At 46.3% G+C, this 17,552-nt stretch overlaps 1 protein-coding gene across 1 annotated transcript; it reads right to left on the bottom strand.

Annotated features, from left to right (window-relative positions):
• Nucleotides 1-833: 833 nt before the first annotated feature.
• Nucleotides 834-17,190, bottom strand: LOC116514994 (transforming acidic coiled-coil-containing protein 3-like). The gene is made up of 16 exons (XM_032226868.1): nucleotides 17,071-17,190; nucleotides 14,370-14,532; nucleotides 13,495-13,625; nucleotides 11,512-12,258; nucleotides 10,662-10,746; nucleotides 10,124-10,295; nucleotides 9,535-9,581; nucleotides 9,285-9,418; nucleotides 7,475-7,559; nucleotides 6,591-6,761; nucleotides 5,595-5,671; nucleotides 4,286-4,329; nucleotides 2,699-2,859; nucleotides 1,783-1,889; nucleotides 1,565-1,685; nucleotides 834-1,096 (listed from the first exon to the last, which is right to left on the bottom strand). The coding sequence occupies exons 2-16, from the start codon at nucleotides 14,529-14,531 to the stop codon at nucleotides 1,034-1,036; spliced, it is 2,307 nt and encodes a 768-aa protein (XP_032082759.1). The 5' UTR covers nucleotide 14,532; nucleotides 17,071-17,190; the 3' UTR covers nucleotides 834-1,033.
• Between the last annotated feature and the right edge of the window lie 362 nt (nucleotides 17,191-17,552).

Raw genomic sequence — 17,552 nt, 5'->3', positions numbered from 1 at the left:
ACGCCCCTAACGAATATTGACACGGTCTTAAAAAATTAGGAGTTATAAGTTAAATGTTCTACTTGCATTAAATGCATAGCTTATTCATTTAGTTATAAAATATACAACTCAATATGAAAGCCAGAGAGAGAGAGAGAGAGAGAGAGAGGAAGAGGAGAGAGAGAGAGAGGAAGAGGAGAGAGAGAGAGAGGAAGAGGAGAGAGAGAGAGAGGAAGAGGAGAGAGGGAGGGAGAGAAACAGAAAGAAAGAGAGAAACAAATGGAGAGAGAGAGAACAAGAGAGAGGGAGGGAGAGAAACAGAAAATGTGAGAGACAGAAAGAGAAAAAAGAAACAGATGGGGGAGAGAGAGAGAACAAGAGAGAGGGAGGGAAACAGAAAGTGTGAGAGACAGAAAGAAAAAGAGAAAGAGAGAAAGAGATGGAGAGAGAGAGAGAGAGAGGGAGAGAGAGAGAAACGAGAGAGAGACAGAGAGAGAGAGAGACAGAGAGAGAGAGAGAGATGGCTCAACAACCAGAGACAGAATATTTTGCAATCTCAGCATACCGATTTGTCTAATACAACAAATTGTTAACAACAATTTTTATTAGTCTGTGCAGTTTAATATCAGAAGCAGTCATTATTTTAAATCAAAGATAAATTTTCTTTATTTCTTTCATACAAAATGAAACTAATTTTCCTTGCTGTCGGAAACATATAAGGAAGCAATAAAGTTGAGTTCAAGAATGCAGAAAACATCCTATCAAAGATTGGGTAGTTTAAAGACAGCAGGCTAAAAACAAAAATACCCCAAACCTGCTATTCACAGAAGAGTCACAGGAGGCCTCTTCTTCTTTTTATAAATTTTTATTTTTATTACACAGAGGCCTCTTCAACTACTTTTCAGAAACAGAAACTGGGGATAAAAAGAAACTATTTTATAGCAAATAATATTAGTCAAACTAATGACACTGAAGTGTAGAAATACATTTAATAAATAATCTATCCCAAAATTGGAAAACAGAACAGAACGGGAGGAAAGCAGAGATCTTAGCACTATTTTTCCATCTTAGAAATCAATTCGTCACAGATTTTTGTGAGTTCCTTGTTTTCTTTTTCCTGTTAAAGAAAGAAGAAGAAAATATCGTATGGTAGATGTTGCATAAATACAGTTTAGAAAGTAACATTTATATTAATGGAGTTCTCCTTTATAGGAACAGCTCTCTCTCTCTCTCTGTACACGTATGTGTGGTATGTGTGTGGTACTTACAAGAAACAAAATGCAGTTGCCCAGCTCAATTGTACAAGGAGCTGCACACTTTTAAGTAGAGTTAAACTTGAATTTTAATAGCCCCCCCCCTCCTTCCCAATGTCAGCTTGGAGGGCAGTTTTTTCTTCTGCGCCACAGGCGAATTGGACAGACTTGCAGGCTTATCGATGAAGGGTTAGCTAGAATGGTTATGTAATGTGACAGACGGGCCAGAAATTTGCCATTGCTTGTTTTCTTCCTTAAAGAGAAAAACCCTCCACCCAGTGCCTCCCTGGCCTCCTTTGCTGGGGAGAGCGGGGACCCTCGCCTGGACTGACCTTCTGCTCAAGGGTGCTCTCCAGCGACTGGACCCTCATCTGTTCTATGCGCAAGCTGGCCTCGAGGGCAGCCACCTCCGACTTGGCTTTGCTTCTCACCTGGGCAATCTCTTCGTTTGCTCTGCGTGGGAAGGGAAAGACCACAGTGGCACAGGTGAGCCCATTGAAGGTTCCCTCCCCCCCTCCCCATCTCGGAAGGTCCCAGGCGCCCAACTCACTGATCCAACTTCTCTTCCGCGTGGGCCTTCAGGGCCTGGTACCTCTGCTCTTCCTTCTTAATCCTTTCGAGGTAATCCACCACACATTTCTTCAGCGTCTCTTCATTCTAGAGGACAAGATGCGAGTCCTTTGGATTTCCCCAGCCACCTTCCCCAACTGTCTTCTACAACACAAAGCCACTGCTTGGCCCTCACACAAAACCATCCTCTTTCTCTGAATTGGAATAATTGTACAGTTGTTCCTCTGGACAAAAAGGTACAAAAGACCCATCTGAGGCCTCAAGCACTTGGATTTCAAATGCCGGTCCTAGTTCCCTTCAGCAGCATCGCTGAACTCCTGGGAAGGAAGATTCTTAAAACATTCTTAGCTGGATATTTAAGGCAGCGTTGTGTCTGTTTTTGAGGCAAAAACTTTCTTCAGGCAAAACTGTTCTGATCAGGGATAGAAACTGGAACTTCTTTAATATAAATGTCCATTTAGTGACACCCTTCTCTTCTGACATATTAGTGGAGTTAAGCAGGAGACAATACTGATTCCCTCTGTACAGAAAGCATTTGTTTTTTTAAAAAAAAGCAGAAATGGTACCTTCCTACCAAAAACAAAGAGCCATTAACAGCATTAGTAAAGGAAGACAGCAAAGTGTTTTAGGGCCTATTTACGCACCTTCAAAAATACAATGATCTCCAAATGTTTGCAGATGGGTATTTGGCACAACTGTAGTTATCTATGTTGCATTAACAAGGTGGGCAGCTGTGTGGCTGATTGCAACAATCCCCATTCATGAAAAGGACACCCAAAAGCTTCAATCCTTCAAAGCCAAAGCGCTTCTCATGGGGAACTACAAGTTCCAGGCAGTCAAAAGCAGCTCGGGACAGAGCAGCAGCCGGGGGGAAAAGAACCAAACCAAAGGCTCACCTTCTGAAACCCTTCGATGGCCTCCTTCTGTTTAGTGAAGCGGTTGAAGAATTCGGAGAAGGACTTTTCCAAGGCCTCCAGGTCGGAGACCGCCTGCTGTTTGGCCTCCAAGGCTTTCTGCAGCTCTTTTTCCGCAAGCTCCTTCTGGCTCTTACAATCCTCTGGGGAAAACAAGTCCGTTAAACAGGCAGGAGGTTCTAGGACAGGAGGCCCCCCAACCTCGGTTGGAAACCGGGCCACGCAAGCAGTGGGCGAGCGAGGGAAGCTTTATCCACGCATGTGTGGGATCTAAGGCTCCTCATGAAACCCTCCCCCCCCCCCTTTCCAAAACCTGGTCCATGGGAAAAATAGTCTTCCACAAAACTGGCCCTTAGTGCCAGAAAGGTTGGGGGCCGCTGTTCTAGGAGATGGAAGAAAAAAGCCAGGAAGGAGATTCCCCTAAACTATCCGATTATTGATCTTAAAATCTAAACGCCTCCGGAGCTTCTCAGTCATCCAGGTCCCAAGAGGCAACTGGACTTTCTGGTTTTCTCTTTGAAGGAGTTTTGCTTCTCATCCAAGAAGCTTCTTCAGCTCTGGCTGGATGGGAAGGATTTATACTCATTGCAGACAGCTGGTCATTTGCATCCTTTTTAGAGAGGACAAAGATGAACCTTCAGGTGGCCTCAACAACCCTCTCAAAGGATGCAAAGGACCAGCTGTCTGCAAGGAATATAAATCCTTCCGTTCCTCATCATCCAGTCAGAGCTGAAGAGGCGCGAAACGTCTTCAAAGGAAAAACAGTCCAGTTGCCTCTTGAAAAAAAAGCATCTTTGGGACACCTTAATATCTAGAAATGTTGGGCAGGGGGCTCTGATCCCAGGGTCTCCCGACCTGAAACCCTCCAAGTATCACTGAATTATGTTCCCTTCCTTAGCCCTGAACATAATGACGTGGCACGGCAAGTGTAGCATCAAAGTAGCCGCCTCTTTGGGGTCATAGGGGGGAGGGCGGGAGGGGGGAAATATAGTATGTGCCAGATTTTAAAGTAACATGATTGCACTTGTATACTGTTGCATTTTTAATGCTAGTGTAAAAATAAGAAGCTGAATATATTGATATAGTAGAAATACACCGAAGGGAGGAGCAGAGGGAAAGAAGAAAGAGGGGTAGAGAGGGTGGGAGAGAGGATCGGAAGGAGGGTGAGGTGGAAGGGAGGGAGTGTAAGGAATGATAGAGGGAGAGGGGAAGTAGGAGAGGGAAATGTTGGAGGGGAGGAAAGGAAAGTTGGAGGGGAGTGAGAGAAAGGGTGTATGGAGGGTTGAAGTGGTATATCGGGCTTGTATTTTGGGGAGTATTTTTGACAAGGATGGCTGTGGTTATTGTTCAATGTTATATGGCCCCGGTTATGCACAGTATATAAGTGACTGTATGAATTGAAAATGAAAATAAAACAAAGTAGCCGCCTCTTCCGTTTTCTAGTCCACTGCAGAAGAGGCAGTTTCATGCCTCCAAGTCTCAGGCACGAAAGGCCTGAGACAAGAGGCCACTGTGGGACGTTGCTCCTTCCCAGAAATGAGATATTTACAGCACACGATCTGAACCTACCCACCACCAGTCCGACGACGTCCTCAAACTCGGCCACAACTCTTCTGAAAAATAAAAGAAGAAAATTATTTTACACGCCATCGGGATATTTAACCAAGTGTCCCCCCTGCTGAATAGGTCCCTCTTTCTGTCCGCAAGGGCCTTCGAGACGCCGTCATCAGAGGATGACGGGGCTTCCTTTCACCTTCCAGGCCCCTCTGGTAGAACGAGGCGGAGGAGGAGACGAAGAGAAGGTAAAGCAGGAAATGTTATTTGCCCTCTCAAAACAAAAGAGGGGCAGGACAATAGCAATAGCAGTTAGGCTTATCTACCGCTTCATAGGGCTTTCAGCCCTCTCTAAGCGGTTTACAGAGTCAGCATATCGCCCCCAACAACAATCCGGGTCCTCATTTCACCCACCTCGGAAGGATGGAAGGCTGAGTCAACCTTGAGCCGGTGAGATTTGAACAGCCGAACTGCAGTCAGCTGAAGTAGCCTGCAGTGCTGCATTTAACCACTGCGCCACCTCGGCGCAGGACAAACAATTTGCAAACTGAAAGCAGGAGAGATGAGACTGTCTCATCTGTTAGACATGTCATCCACTGCACACCGGTGAGAGAAGGAAGAGTAAAGCCAGGGGTGAAAGGCACCTGGCTACAAACCAGGTGGGGACAGTGAGTTCTAGTCCTGCCTTAGCCATCAAAGCCAGCTGGGGGACCTTGGGCCAATCACCAGGAGACTGGGATCTCTAGTCCCGCCTTAAGGCACAAAAGACAGCCGCACAACTTTGGGCCAATCTCTCTCGGCACAACCCACCTCACAGGGCTGTTGTGGCGAGGAAAACAGGAGGAGGAAGGAGGGGTTGGGTATGTTTACCACCTTACTTATAAAAATAGTGAAGTGGAGGGATATAAATCCACCCATCTCTGGAAAAACAGAAAGCAAGGGGAAAGGATGTGGCTGAAGGCAGCCCTTCTCCCGGGCTCCCCATTGTTAGCCAAGGCTGAGTCTTTTGCTGGCGTTTGTGGAAAGAAAGGCCAATTTGGAATTGCAACCCAAAACTAGGCCAGAGTTCTTCAGGACACAAGGACAGAGCAAATGCTCCTTTTATGGCTGCACGCTGTAACTATGCAGCCCTGCTCAAGTCCCCCCCCCCCCTCGTATACAGGCAGTTACAAAATTCATTTAGTGACCGTTCAAAGTCGCCATGGCAGTGAAACAAGGGACTTTTGACGGTGGTTCGCATCTGCAGGTATTCCGAGCTTCCTGCCCAGCCTCCCTTGCACTCCCCCCTCCTCACGAAGCCAATGGATCCCCCACTTATACCTACTCCATTTCTTTCTTCTCGGCATAGATTTTGTCGTGCTGCTGCTTCCACTCCAGAGCCTCCTTTTCCTTTTCCTGGACCTGAAAGAGCAACAATCCCGCAAGGCCTCAGAGCAGGAAGAGGGGCCTTTTCGGATTCAGGGAGGGGATGAAAGAAACGTTTTCCATCTGGCCTCCCTAACTTTTGTCCTAGGACTCCTTTGCAGGGGAAATTCCACTGGGGAAACTTGATCACACTGCTACGATATAAAAAAAATCTACTGTGGGAACAAGAACCTCCAGGACACAAAGGAGGGGATCAAATGGCAGCCGTGGAAGTGGGTGGATTTGCAAAAGGAGCAAGTGGAAGGGCGTTCCTTGGACTTTTTAGGCTTCTAGAAGAGCTCAGAATTTAGAGCAATTAACACCTTACAGGCAAAGGCCGAATGGCTTGCAGAGAACTGGGACGGAGCAGAGGGGACATTGTCCCAAGGGCCCCACTTGGGAAACTGAGGCTGTGGGGGAGGGGAGTGGGCCAACTCGCCACGGCCAACTCACCACAAGACAACTCGTTGTGGGACAATTGAACCATTCCATTTAATTATTTAAAATAAATAAAAATTCTTTTAGTTTTTCCCGTTCACATTTTGTTGTCACTCATTTCGCATCCTTTCTGTAATAAATTCTGTGCCTCCATTTCTTTGATATGAGTGTAAGTCTTGTCCTGCAATGAGTTGGCCGTTGTGGAGGGCCAATCCACAGGGACGCTGAGGCCCCTGCCAGAGGCTGGACGGGGACAGCCAAGGGGTTGACGTAGCCTGGGGGATGTGGAATACCCAGATCTGGTCTAAAGCAGGGCTCTCTAAACTTGGCAACATTTAAGATTTTGGACTTCAACTCCCAGAAATCTTAAAAGTTGTGAGATTTGGAGAGCCCTGCTCTAAAGGATGAGAAAATGAAACATTCATTTTTGGCAGAATGAGCATGGAGGGAGGTTCAAAGCAAAGCGGGAGCTTCTTACCTGGGCCGTAAGGTTCTGGACAGCAGCATCCCTCTCCAGCTTCACCTGCTGCAAAGCTTCCTCCAGGTCCCTCTCACTGGACCTCAGCACACCTGCAACGGCTCCCAAGGGCTGAGCGCAGGAGAACAGGGGCGGCTCTGGACCCGTGGGGGTGTCTGCAGGCTCCTTGGCCTGTGGGCAGAAGCAGAAGGTGCCCCCCATCCATGAGAATGCCCGCAGTCTTACTCAAGGGAAGCTCACTGACTCAGGGGCCTACAGGTATCCCTCGACATGCAGTTCATTTAGTGACCATTCAAAGTTACAACGGAACTGAAAAAAGTGACTTATAACCGCTTCCCGCACTTATGACCATGGCAGCAGCATCCCCATGATGATGGGATCCAAATCCAGAGGCTTGGCAACTGGCATGTACTTATGATGGTTGCGGTGTCCCGGGGTCACGTGATCCGCTCTGGTGACCTTCTGACAAGGGAAGCCAAGCGGGAAGCCAGATTAATCTGATAGTTGTGTTGCTAACTTAATAAGTGCAGTGTGATTCACTGAACAACTGTGGCAATATAGGTCGTAAACCGGGGCAAAACTCAGTTAAGCAAACGCCTCGCTTAGCAACAGAAATTTTGGGCTCAACTGTGGAGATAAGCCGAGGACGACCTAAAGTAAGCCTAATTCCTGATAGAGGTTCCTCCTTCAGAGCGGAAGAAGCTCCTTGGAAGGAGAAGGGAAACGTCTTCCAAGAAAAGCCAGGAAGTCCAGGGGCCTCTTGAAAAAAAAGCCCCTCTGGGAGAACCAGGACCGGAGGAATCTTTTCCTCTGACAACGCGTTGCCTTCCGTTCCACAAGCATTAAAGGGAACAACCCCCCCAAAACCTTTGGATGGCGCTTACCAGATCTGGAAGGATGAGGAAGTCCAGCTCCACCAGTTTCTCTTCCGCTGCTTTGGCTTCAGTGGAGGCAGGTTTTGTAGACGTTCTGCTTAGAAAGAAACAAGGGCAGAAATGGCCTAGATCAGGTGTGTTTCTCCTTACCTGTTCGGTGTAAAGTAGTAATAGCAGCTGCCTGTCTTCAACCTGGCTCAGAAGTTCAATGGCTGAAAAGAAACCAACCCGGAAGAAGCAAAGGTTTTCTTTATGTTGCCAGGACTTTATGGGCTGGGGGGGAGAGGGGGAGGAGGAGAGCTCGTCTTGAAGGAGACCCATCTGAAATCGACAGCTGTGACTTCCATCAACTTCTCTCCTTAAACCTTCAGCTCTATGGGCTGAAAAGGTCCTCGCAGAGCGTGCAAGAAACCGAAAAAGGATGGTGCATCTTACAGGTAAATCATAATGTAGCCTGGAGTTGATTTTGTAAGTATATAATGGTTGTACATTGGGGCACTCACACGATTTCCAATTTAATAAAATTTGTATGCCGCCCACTCCCTAGGGACTCTGGGCGGCTTACAGACAGATTAAAAACATTTAAAAATTTAAAAATAAAGGTACATTATTAAAATTGCACATCATCCATTCAGTCTAAGTGAGGCTGGACATTGATCAACAGCCCCAGGCCTGCCGGAACAGCCAGGTCTTGGTGGCTTTTCGGAAGGCCGGGAGAGTGGGAAAGGTCCGGATCTCTACAGGTAGATCATTCCACAGGGCCGGCGCAGCTACAGAGAAGGCTCTCCCTCGGGAAGTTGCCAGCCGGCATTGTCCGGCTGACGGCACCCGGAGGAGGCCCAACCTGTGCGATCTTGTTGGTCGTTGGGAGGTAAGTGGCAGGAGGCGGTCTCTCAGGTAGCCAGGTCCTAAACCATGAAGGGCTTTAAAAGTAACGACTAGCACCTTGAAGTGCGTTCGGAGACCAATAGGGAGCCAGATTGACACGATTGCATGGTCCTTTTGGCAAGGGTCATTAAATGAGTCAATGGATAGCAGTGGGTGTATTCCTTGGGGTCATTTCCCTGTATTCCCACCAGTGCTTCTTTCCTTCATAAAGCTGGCATCGCTGCATGGCTCAGAAGAGGAAGCCAGCCGAGCCGGAGGGGTTTTAACGTGTCCGCTTATCCTCCTCGTTGGGGTCGCTGAACCTGGCCCCCAACTTCCTCAGACGGCAGCTGCGGAGCCCTGCAGGGGCCCAGTGGACCAACCCACTGAGGGCTGAGGGTGACAGCTGAAGCCCCCATTTAATCCCACTTAATGGCTGGCGTAGTGTGGATTTTGGCTGCTGTGCTCTCTGGATTTACAGGTAACCCTTGACTTACAACAGCTCACTTAGTGGCCATTTGGCACTGAAAAAGGTGACTTGCGACTCTTTTTCACACTTATGACAGTTGAAGCATCCCCATGGTCACCTGATCCAAATTCAGCCGCTTGGCAACGGACTTGTATTTACGACGGTCACAGTATCTGGGAGGGTCATGTGATCCGCTTATGTGACGTAAGTGAAGCCAATAAAAACAGATTCACTTAATCCTAACTTAACTGCGGCAAGGAAAGTCAGAAAATAGGACAAAGTTCACAACAAACTTCTCACTTAACAACATAAACGTGGGGCTCAATTATGGGTCATAATCGGAGACTACCTGTGCCTTACAGGAGAGAGTCTGGCCTTCCAGGTTTCAGAAAGGCAACGTTGAAATAAAAATGCTGCATTTAAAGAGATCTCTAGCTCAGCTTCTAAAATCCTCACTAAAAGGAAAAGGCAGGCAGCCCCTACCCATTTTGAAGCAATGCAGCTCCCGGAACAGCCGCTTGGGGATCTGGGTGGGGGTCTTTCTTCTTAGGGCTGTCTCTGAGCAGAGGGTCAAACTTCAGGTACAGCGACTGCTTCCTCAAGACAGATTCCTTCAGCTGGGAGAAACACACTTGTGAAGTCCACACAGGCTGCCACTTCACACCTTGTGTATGTGTGTGTGTGTGTGTGTGTGTGTCAGGGTGGTTGTGCCTAGGGCAGTGTTCTTACTTACCGAGGCCGATCCAAATTGCTCCAGGTAGTCTATTTGGGTTCCGAGAACTAAGAGGAGAAACAGATGCGACAGAGATCAAACATTCGCTACAGAATAAATGGCTGCTCTCAGAGACCCAATAAAAGCCAAGCCTTCCTGCTCTTGATAGCCGCCCTTCTTCCCACTGGTCATTTCATCCATTTCACACATAGCCAAAGAGAAAGTACTTTGCCAAAGCTTCCAATCAAGAATGATTCTGAAATCATGACTAACGTGGATTAACAGATTAACACGGCTGCTTCTCTGAATGAAGGAGCGAGCCTGGCTTTCTCCTGGAGGCTCACCTCGCCTTCATTCACACTCCACTTTCAGCCTGGTGAAACTGCCCAGGGATTATGGCTGCAGCTCTTATTTTGCTTCTCTTTTTCGAAACGGTGGGCAAAAGCTTTTGGCTTATTAGCCGGGTTGCTATTGTCTGTGCTCTGCATAAATAATGTTCCAAACTTTTTTTGAAACTGCACAAGCAAAAACAAACAAACAGGGACACGTGACTATTGACCTAGTTTTGCTCATGGGAACCTTCCAATGTTGACTTAAGGCTCACACCTACCTTCCATGGGGGATCTGAATTCTTCATCTTCTGTGAAGAGCTGGTCACTCTCGCTCCCCAGTTCTGTCCTTCCCCAAAGGGCCCTGGGCACCAGATCGCCTGCAGGCAGCTGCCCATTCAGAGGCCGGTCTCCTTGGTCCCAGGCCTCAGATAAGATGCTCTCCGGCTTCTCCTAAGTAAACAAGATTTGGGGGTGGGGCGGGAGAGGTGCGACGAGTTCAGCAGGCAGAGCAGTTTGTTCCAATCAGACACAGGGCTAAACATCCCCCTTTCGCTCTGCTGAGCAGTGCTATAGCAGCACAATGGTCGGTGATTCCACTGCAGGCAGATTTCCCTAGCAGAAGTCTTGTCCTGCTAATCTCATTTGGCCAATCCAGCCCCCAATTGTTGTGAAATCAGCAGCAGAAGCTCAAACGCCGCTTCACTGTGGAGAACCTGTCAAAAACACCTGACAGGCAGCCTCGGAATAAATGGAACCAACAGTTTTACTGGGAGGCCCGAGAGGCATAAACACAACTAGGACCTTTGGGACGATTACCTTGGTTTCTTCTGACGGTTCACTTCCGGCATCCTTTTCAGCCACAGCCGGGCTGTTTGCTAAAATCCAATCTTTAATCTCTTTCCTGTGCAACACAGAAGGTTGATATCAGAACGTCTGACAGTTAACATTCGTTTGATATTTCATTTTATTCCATTTCTGTAGCGGCTTCACTCGAGGTGGCTGGCAAATCTTTTGTGCTTTTTAAGTAAATCATTTGCAATTCAACACTTCCGTGGTTCTCCTGCTTTCTCTATATCGTACCGCTATGTAAGGTTTGGGGGGGAAATTTGCTTTTTTCAAATACCTGGCGGTGTCAATTACTAGCATGCCCCAAATGTTCTAGGCTCAGAACCATGGTTTCAAGTACTCTGAACTCAGAACCAGCCACGGGGTTTCTTCTTTTCATTTCATTTCATTCAAATAAGCCCTCTGACCATTTTTTTAAAAAAAAAATTAGACAGCAGGCAACACTAGGAAGGTGCTATCAATTGATGGACTTTTGTGATATTGAAAAACTGAATGCGGGAGCAGAGGCTTAATTATTTCCCACAGTAAAACACACAAAACATATTCTAATTTGTATCTGATCAGAATCCAAATGTTCCAACAGATTAAAACTTTTCATGTGGATGTGTTTGCTTTCCAGCTCAAAAGAAATAATTTGCATTGTTTGCAATATTGATAAAGCATGTTTATGCTTAAAAGCTGGAAAAAATCTAGCATAATGCAGCTAAACGAAACTTTGGACTGGCTAAAAGAACTGGACGTTGAGCAAAATTTTAAAAAACCCCATAATGCAGCCCAGAACAATTGAAGATTTGCCCAGCTGCAGTCCCCGAACACTTACAGGCTGCTGGGGATTAATTCCATTCTCTCAAATGCCTCTGGTGCTTTCGGTTCCTGAGTTTGCAGAGTGTCTGCTTCATCTTTTGGGACATCGGATTTCTCTAAACCGGGTGCAGGACTCTCAGGAGCTGGAATGTTGGGTGCGCACCCAAAAGTGTCCAAGTCAGAATCAAAGGTCATGCAGTCAGAGACTTTGGGAGCCCAGTTCTCACTCGTTTGAGCGCCAGTGTCACCCTTTTCAACGTTCTTTATTTCGTCCCTGTTTAGCTTTTCAAAGCTCCCGGGTGTTTCAATGGGCTGCAAGGGAGGGTTTTGTAAGTAGAACATTGGTAAGGGCTCAGGGTTGCGAGTTCTGTTAGAAACAAGGTTTGGGGCACGATCGCAACCTAGAACTTGCTCGGAGACGTCCTCATCGTGTAGTAAGGAGTCCAGGAGGGAGAAAAGATTTGTGGTTGTGCAGCCCGCTTCCTCAGATGGAGTCTTCCAAGGAAGGCTTTGAGGAAAGGACAACGAACCGCCTGAAAGGGAAAATCCCACTTGATTTTCTTCTCCAGTAAAATCTTCCCAAAGGGAGAGTTTCTGGCCGTTAGAGAAATTCAGGGGGCTGCCTGAACTCTGAAATGGCTCAGCATCATGGACAGCAGACGGGAAGGCTAGATCATCTGACAGATCAGGAAGCAGGACTTTCCCTTCTGTTGGCACTTTCTCTTTTCCGGAAGTAATCTCGGTGGTCGTTGTTGGTTGACTCCTGCCAAAAAGATACACAGGGTTCCCTTTACTTCGTTTTAGAGGATACCGACATTGAATGAAAGGAGGCTTCTGTCTGGCCCTCAGGAAGACCAAGGGGAAGAGGCTATCATTCATGGGCTCCATTCTTTATTGACCAGGACATATGCTATCCACTTCTGAGAATCTGTTATGAAGCAGAGTATTTGCCTTTCCTTGGAGGCTTTGATTTTACTCTTTACTCTACAGCTGATCTCAGCTCCATGGGAATAATTTGGAAATAAATATTGAATGAAACATCTGCAAGAAAACCACCAACCTCAGAGAGCTCTCCACCCTTGGCCACTTTAAGATTTGTGGGCTTCAGCTTCCAGCTAGCGGCCGGGGGAATTCTGGGAGCTGAAGTCCACAAATCTTAAAAGTGGCTAAGGTTGGAGACTCTAGAGCAGAATGACCCTACAGATATACACAAAATATATAGGTAGCACATTGAATCATTATGCTCCAATTTCTGAATCTGATGCATTGGCACAGTTTTCAAGACAGGATCATAATATCACACCACCACCCCCCGCGCTACACAGGAAAAGCAGACTTTAAATTTCTATATTAAAATTTTGGGTGGAATGTAAGATTAAGAACTGTTTCTCTGGAAGACTAAAAAGTACATTTTTTTTCTCGGGTCTTTATATTAGACATGACTCTGGAGACTACAAGGAGAAACCAATGGCACCCACTGGTTCATACCTAAGACAGGCTGTAACTCAAATTTACTCACTATTATTCCAGAACTTTACTAATTTCTACGGAAAGAGTATTCGGTCTAGGAAAGTGAAAACGAACAGCTCAAAACAGAATATAAGCCATCTTTGCATAGCCAGTTCCTAGAATCAATTCACTAAAGATTTTAAAGGAATCCTATGTGGAAAAACAGAAGGGTCTTCATGCCAACTCAGCAGGTTGTTGAGGCTCTTCATGTAGCTCATTAGAGAGAAGGCAAGAAGCATCAAAATGTTTGGCCGCAGGAGGTCCAAGTTAAGGCCACTATCCTTCCTTTCCAGATCTAAGGGCAAAGAGTAGCCACCATATTTAAATATGCTTTTAAAACAACTAGGCTTCCAAGGGAATTTCTACACTCTTCCTTGTTTCAAAGGGTGAAATCTGCAAGAGAATGACATGCTTTTGGGAAAATAGACCGCCTTGCCACTTTTGGGGTCTACAAATTCTCCAAGCGTGTATTAGAGAAGTGGTTACTCACACAGCAGTGCACGTAGGCAAGAGAAGATTCTCTGTAGTCTCTGTGACAAGGGGAATTTCAGCCTTTTTCTTTCTATCCGGACTCAAGATCCTGCGAGTTTGAGGATCCCGCAGTGGGGTTTGGAAAGTTACCTGTAAAGGGGGCAAATAACCCTCTTCAGAACAGCAGGGAAAAAACTTACAACTGCATTTTTTTACATATTTAAAAGGATATTAATATTCAGCTATTCCACTGCTAACAGAGACACCCAAGCCAGCAGGCCAAAAACTAGTTCTGTTAAAGTGCCAGCAATAAAAACCAAACCAAACCAAACCAGAAAACTTTAAAATAAATCAGAGCTAAAGTAAAAATTAAGCAATAAATAAATATTTATTTGTATCCCTATGTCTTCTACAGTGTCAGTGGCGGAGATAACACAACAGTTAAGAGTCAGTTGGTCTCATGGCAAAGGCGTTAGGCTTGAAAACGCGAGTCCACAAGTTCAAGACCCACTTTAGGCACGAAAGCCAGAGTGATTTTGGGCCAATCACTCTCTCTCAGCCCAACTCACCTCACAGGGTTGTTGTTGTTATGGAGAAAATAAGAAGAGGAAAGTATGTTGGATATATTCACTGCCTTAAGTTATTTGTAAAAACAACAAAGGTGGGATACAAATAAATAAAGCAATAAAAAACATGCTGCGATACCAACTGTCCAAACCCACTTGGGCATCTCTTTTGCATCCACCCACCCACCCACCCCAGCTAATAGCTTCTTCTAACGTGGTACTCATCTGAATCTTCTGGGATACGGTGTTCTTTCTCCCGCCTACAAAACCGTTAGGGCCCCTTTCCCCTGCTGCTTCTGGTGTAAAATGGCTAGACAACAATGTGTACCTTCATAGGCTTCACTATTCCCTTTGGGGGCAAATTTTCTTTCTGCGACAACCGAAGGATAGAAGTCTTGCATGTGGTCTCTGCAGGCGTCAAAAGCATCGCACAGTTTCCGGCCGGCATGTCCTCACCCGCATTTTCTCCATTTAAAGCATGTAGGCTCATCCTGAAAGGCAAAGCATGTAAAGCACATCATCCGAGAACTTTGTTTCTTCAGGATAGCAGACGGATTCCAGATCCCGCAATTCATAATTCTGTCTGTCCAGGGTAGCAGCACTGGAAAGCAACAACTTCTGAACACAGGCTTCCCCACTGGCAGCAGTTCTGAAACTGGGCTCAGGAGCAGGAATGAAAAACCTGCATCCCCTTCAGGTTTGCAAAAAAATGGCAGCATTAATAAGCTTTCCCCATCAGCGGTCAGGACAGGGCCTTTCAGCAGAGGCTCTAGACTTCTTTAAAACACAGAATTGAAAATAATTCTAGCTTGAGTCAGATTCTCTCCCGAAGGGTATTTTTCTGCAGGAGAATATATTCTGTGGTCAGGAAGAAAATTATTGGCAACAGTACTGCAGGCCACTTCAGCTGACTGCTATCTGCAGTTCAGCAGTTCAAGTCTCACCGGCTCAAGGCTGACTCAGCCTTCCATCCTTCCGAGGTAGGTGAAATGAGGACCCAGACTGTGGGGGCGATATATGCTGACTCTGTAAACCGCTTAGAGAGGGCTGAAAGCCCTATGAAGTGGCATATAAGTCTAACTGCTATTGCTAACAATACTCCCTTAATTAATCTCTTAATTCAAGATAACCATATTTTTCATAATTATACATGTACCCCTGATGAGGTTACCTAGTTTGGGTAATGAAATGCCTGCAAGAAAATAACCAAGCTCAGGGAGCAGCAAGGACTCCTACTGTTCATAAATATATAAATTATGAATATTTTGATATTTATAAATAATTTGCATAACTTTGTCTCGCAGGAGGTGGCCATTTTTTAAAAGTGCAGGCAATTCATTGTTGCTTATACAGGTAGGCTTCAACTTACAAGCACAATTGAGCCAATATGAATGTTGCTAAGTGAGAATTTGGTTGCAAGCTTTGCCCCATGTTATGACTTTCCTTGCCACCATTAAGTGAATCATTGCAATTGTTAAATTAGTTAACATGCTTAAGAGAATCTGGCTTCTTCAATTGACTTGTCAGGTTGCAAAACGGATCCCGTGACGGTCATAAATGTGGAATGTAAATCTGCTTATAAATCACGTGACGGTGGGGAAGGCTGCAACGTTAAGTGTGAAAAATGGTCATAAGCCCCTGGTAATTTTGAACAGTCGCTAAACAAACTGTTTTAAGTCAAGGACTACCTGTACTTGGAAACAATTTGCACCATTTTGTCAGGCAGGAGGGGGCCCTTCTTTCAAGAGCTCAGCCTCCATTCTTGCTGAATTAGAACCCAGAGGCAGGGATAGAACAGAATAGAATTCTTTATTGGCCAAGTGTGATTGGACTCACAGGGAATTTGTCTTTGGAGCAGATCCTCTCAATCTACATCAAAAGACAAGGTGCTTTCGTCAAGAACCATCAGGGACGGCACTGAACGACAGTCATGGATAGGAGGGAGCCCACTCAATGCTTAACATGTGTGTGTGTGCGTTGTGGTCAGGCTTACTGTTTTCTTTTTTCCCCTTTTTATTATTTAATTTCTTTTATATGGAGTTTCCATATCTTTGTAAGCTGCCTTGAGTTGCCAGGTGTGAGTAGACGGCAATATAAACTCTGTAATTATTATATTAATACATATATACATATACACACACACACACATATTCATACACACACTATACATACATATATACGCACCCTCACCACCGTCCAGGCCTTCCGCGCAGCCCTCAAGACCTGGCTATCCCAACAGGCCTGGGGATAAGTCTTTAATTTGCCCCACCCGGGTGTTGAATGTTGAATGCAAGTTGTGTTTTTATTATTTTATTTTGCTCACATATTGTTTATTTTGAATTGCACCCCCTCCCTAATGATTGTAAGCCGCCCTGAGTCCCCTCAGGGAAAAGGGCGGCCTATAAATCCTAATAAAATACTAAAAAAAATACTAAATACTAAAATATACACGAACACATATATACACACAAAATACACATACACTATAGATACGGAGACACACACATATTCATACATACACACACTATACATACATATATATACACAAACAGATATATATCCACACACACACATATACACACACTATAGATACATAACACACACACACACATATTCATACACGCACTATACATACATATATACACACACTATAGATACATACACACATTCATACACACTATACATACATATATACACACAAACACATATATGCACACACACTGTAGATACATACACACACACACTCACATATAGTGTGTGTATATAATTTTATTTGATTATAAAAAGAATAGACTAGATGAGGCCCTCCGAGTCTGTCCCCCCCCGCAGCAGCAGCAGCAGCAGGATCCCCACGGCTCTCCCCAAGGGGGAACAACGCAGGTCAGGCAGCCTCGGGGCCTGGGCGGCGGACACGGGGGGGGGGGCAGAGGGCCTGGTCGGGGGTGGGGAGAGTCCAGGGCCGTCTTCAGACGCCCCCCTTGACCGGCGAGCGAGCCCCCTTCGCCTGGGGCGCCGCGCCACCAACTCACCTGAGGAAGCGGGCTCGGAGCCCCTCCGCGGACGAAGAAACCAACGTGGGAATGGCCCGGAGACGCGCGTCAGGCAGGTTCCCTCACCGCCGTCCGAGCGCTGCTGCCTCCCCTCCCACCTCAACGACCGCTCCCTTTTCAAATTTGAACGTCGCCGCTTCTCCGCCAATGGCGAGCCTGGAAGCGCCTGACGTCACGCGTGACGCATGCGCCGCTCGACATCCGCGGAAAAAAAAACCCCTCCCGGAGGAGGGAGGAGCTTGGCAGGGAGGCGTGGCCCGCACTTGGACGCGGAAGGGCGGAAGCGGCGAGCGGTTTGATGTTTACCCTTTGTGCGTTTTGCACGCATGCGCGTGGTTGTAGTTCAGAGATTAAAGAAAAGGGGCTTCTTAATTTGTTTTTATTTATTGTTTTATAACTCGCAAGCCGCCCGTCTGGTAGGGGAATATGCGTGGCTGAAACATTTAAATGAATAAATAAAT

The sequence above is a fragment of the Thamnophis elegans genome, chromosome 11, assembly GCF_009769535.1.
Source record: "Thamnophis elegans isolate rThaEle1 chromosome 11, rThaEle1.pri, whole genome shotgun sequence".
In the NCBI taxonomy this organism is placed as follows: Eukaryota; Metazoa; Chordata; class Lepidosauria; order Squamata; family Colubridae; genus Thamnophis; species Thamnophis elegans.
The sequence above is the reverse complement of the archived record's forward strand: the minus strand, read 5'-3'. Positions and strand labels throughout refer to the sequence as shown.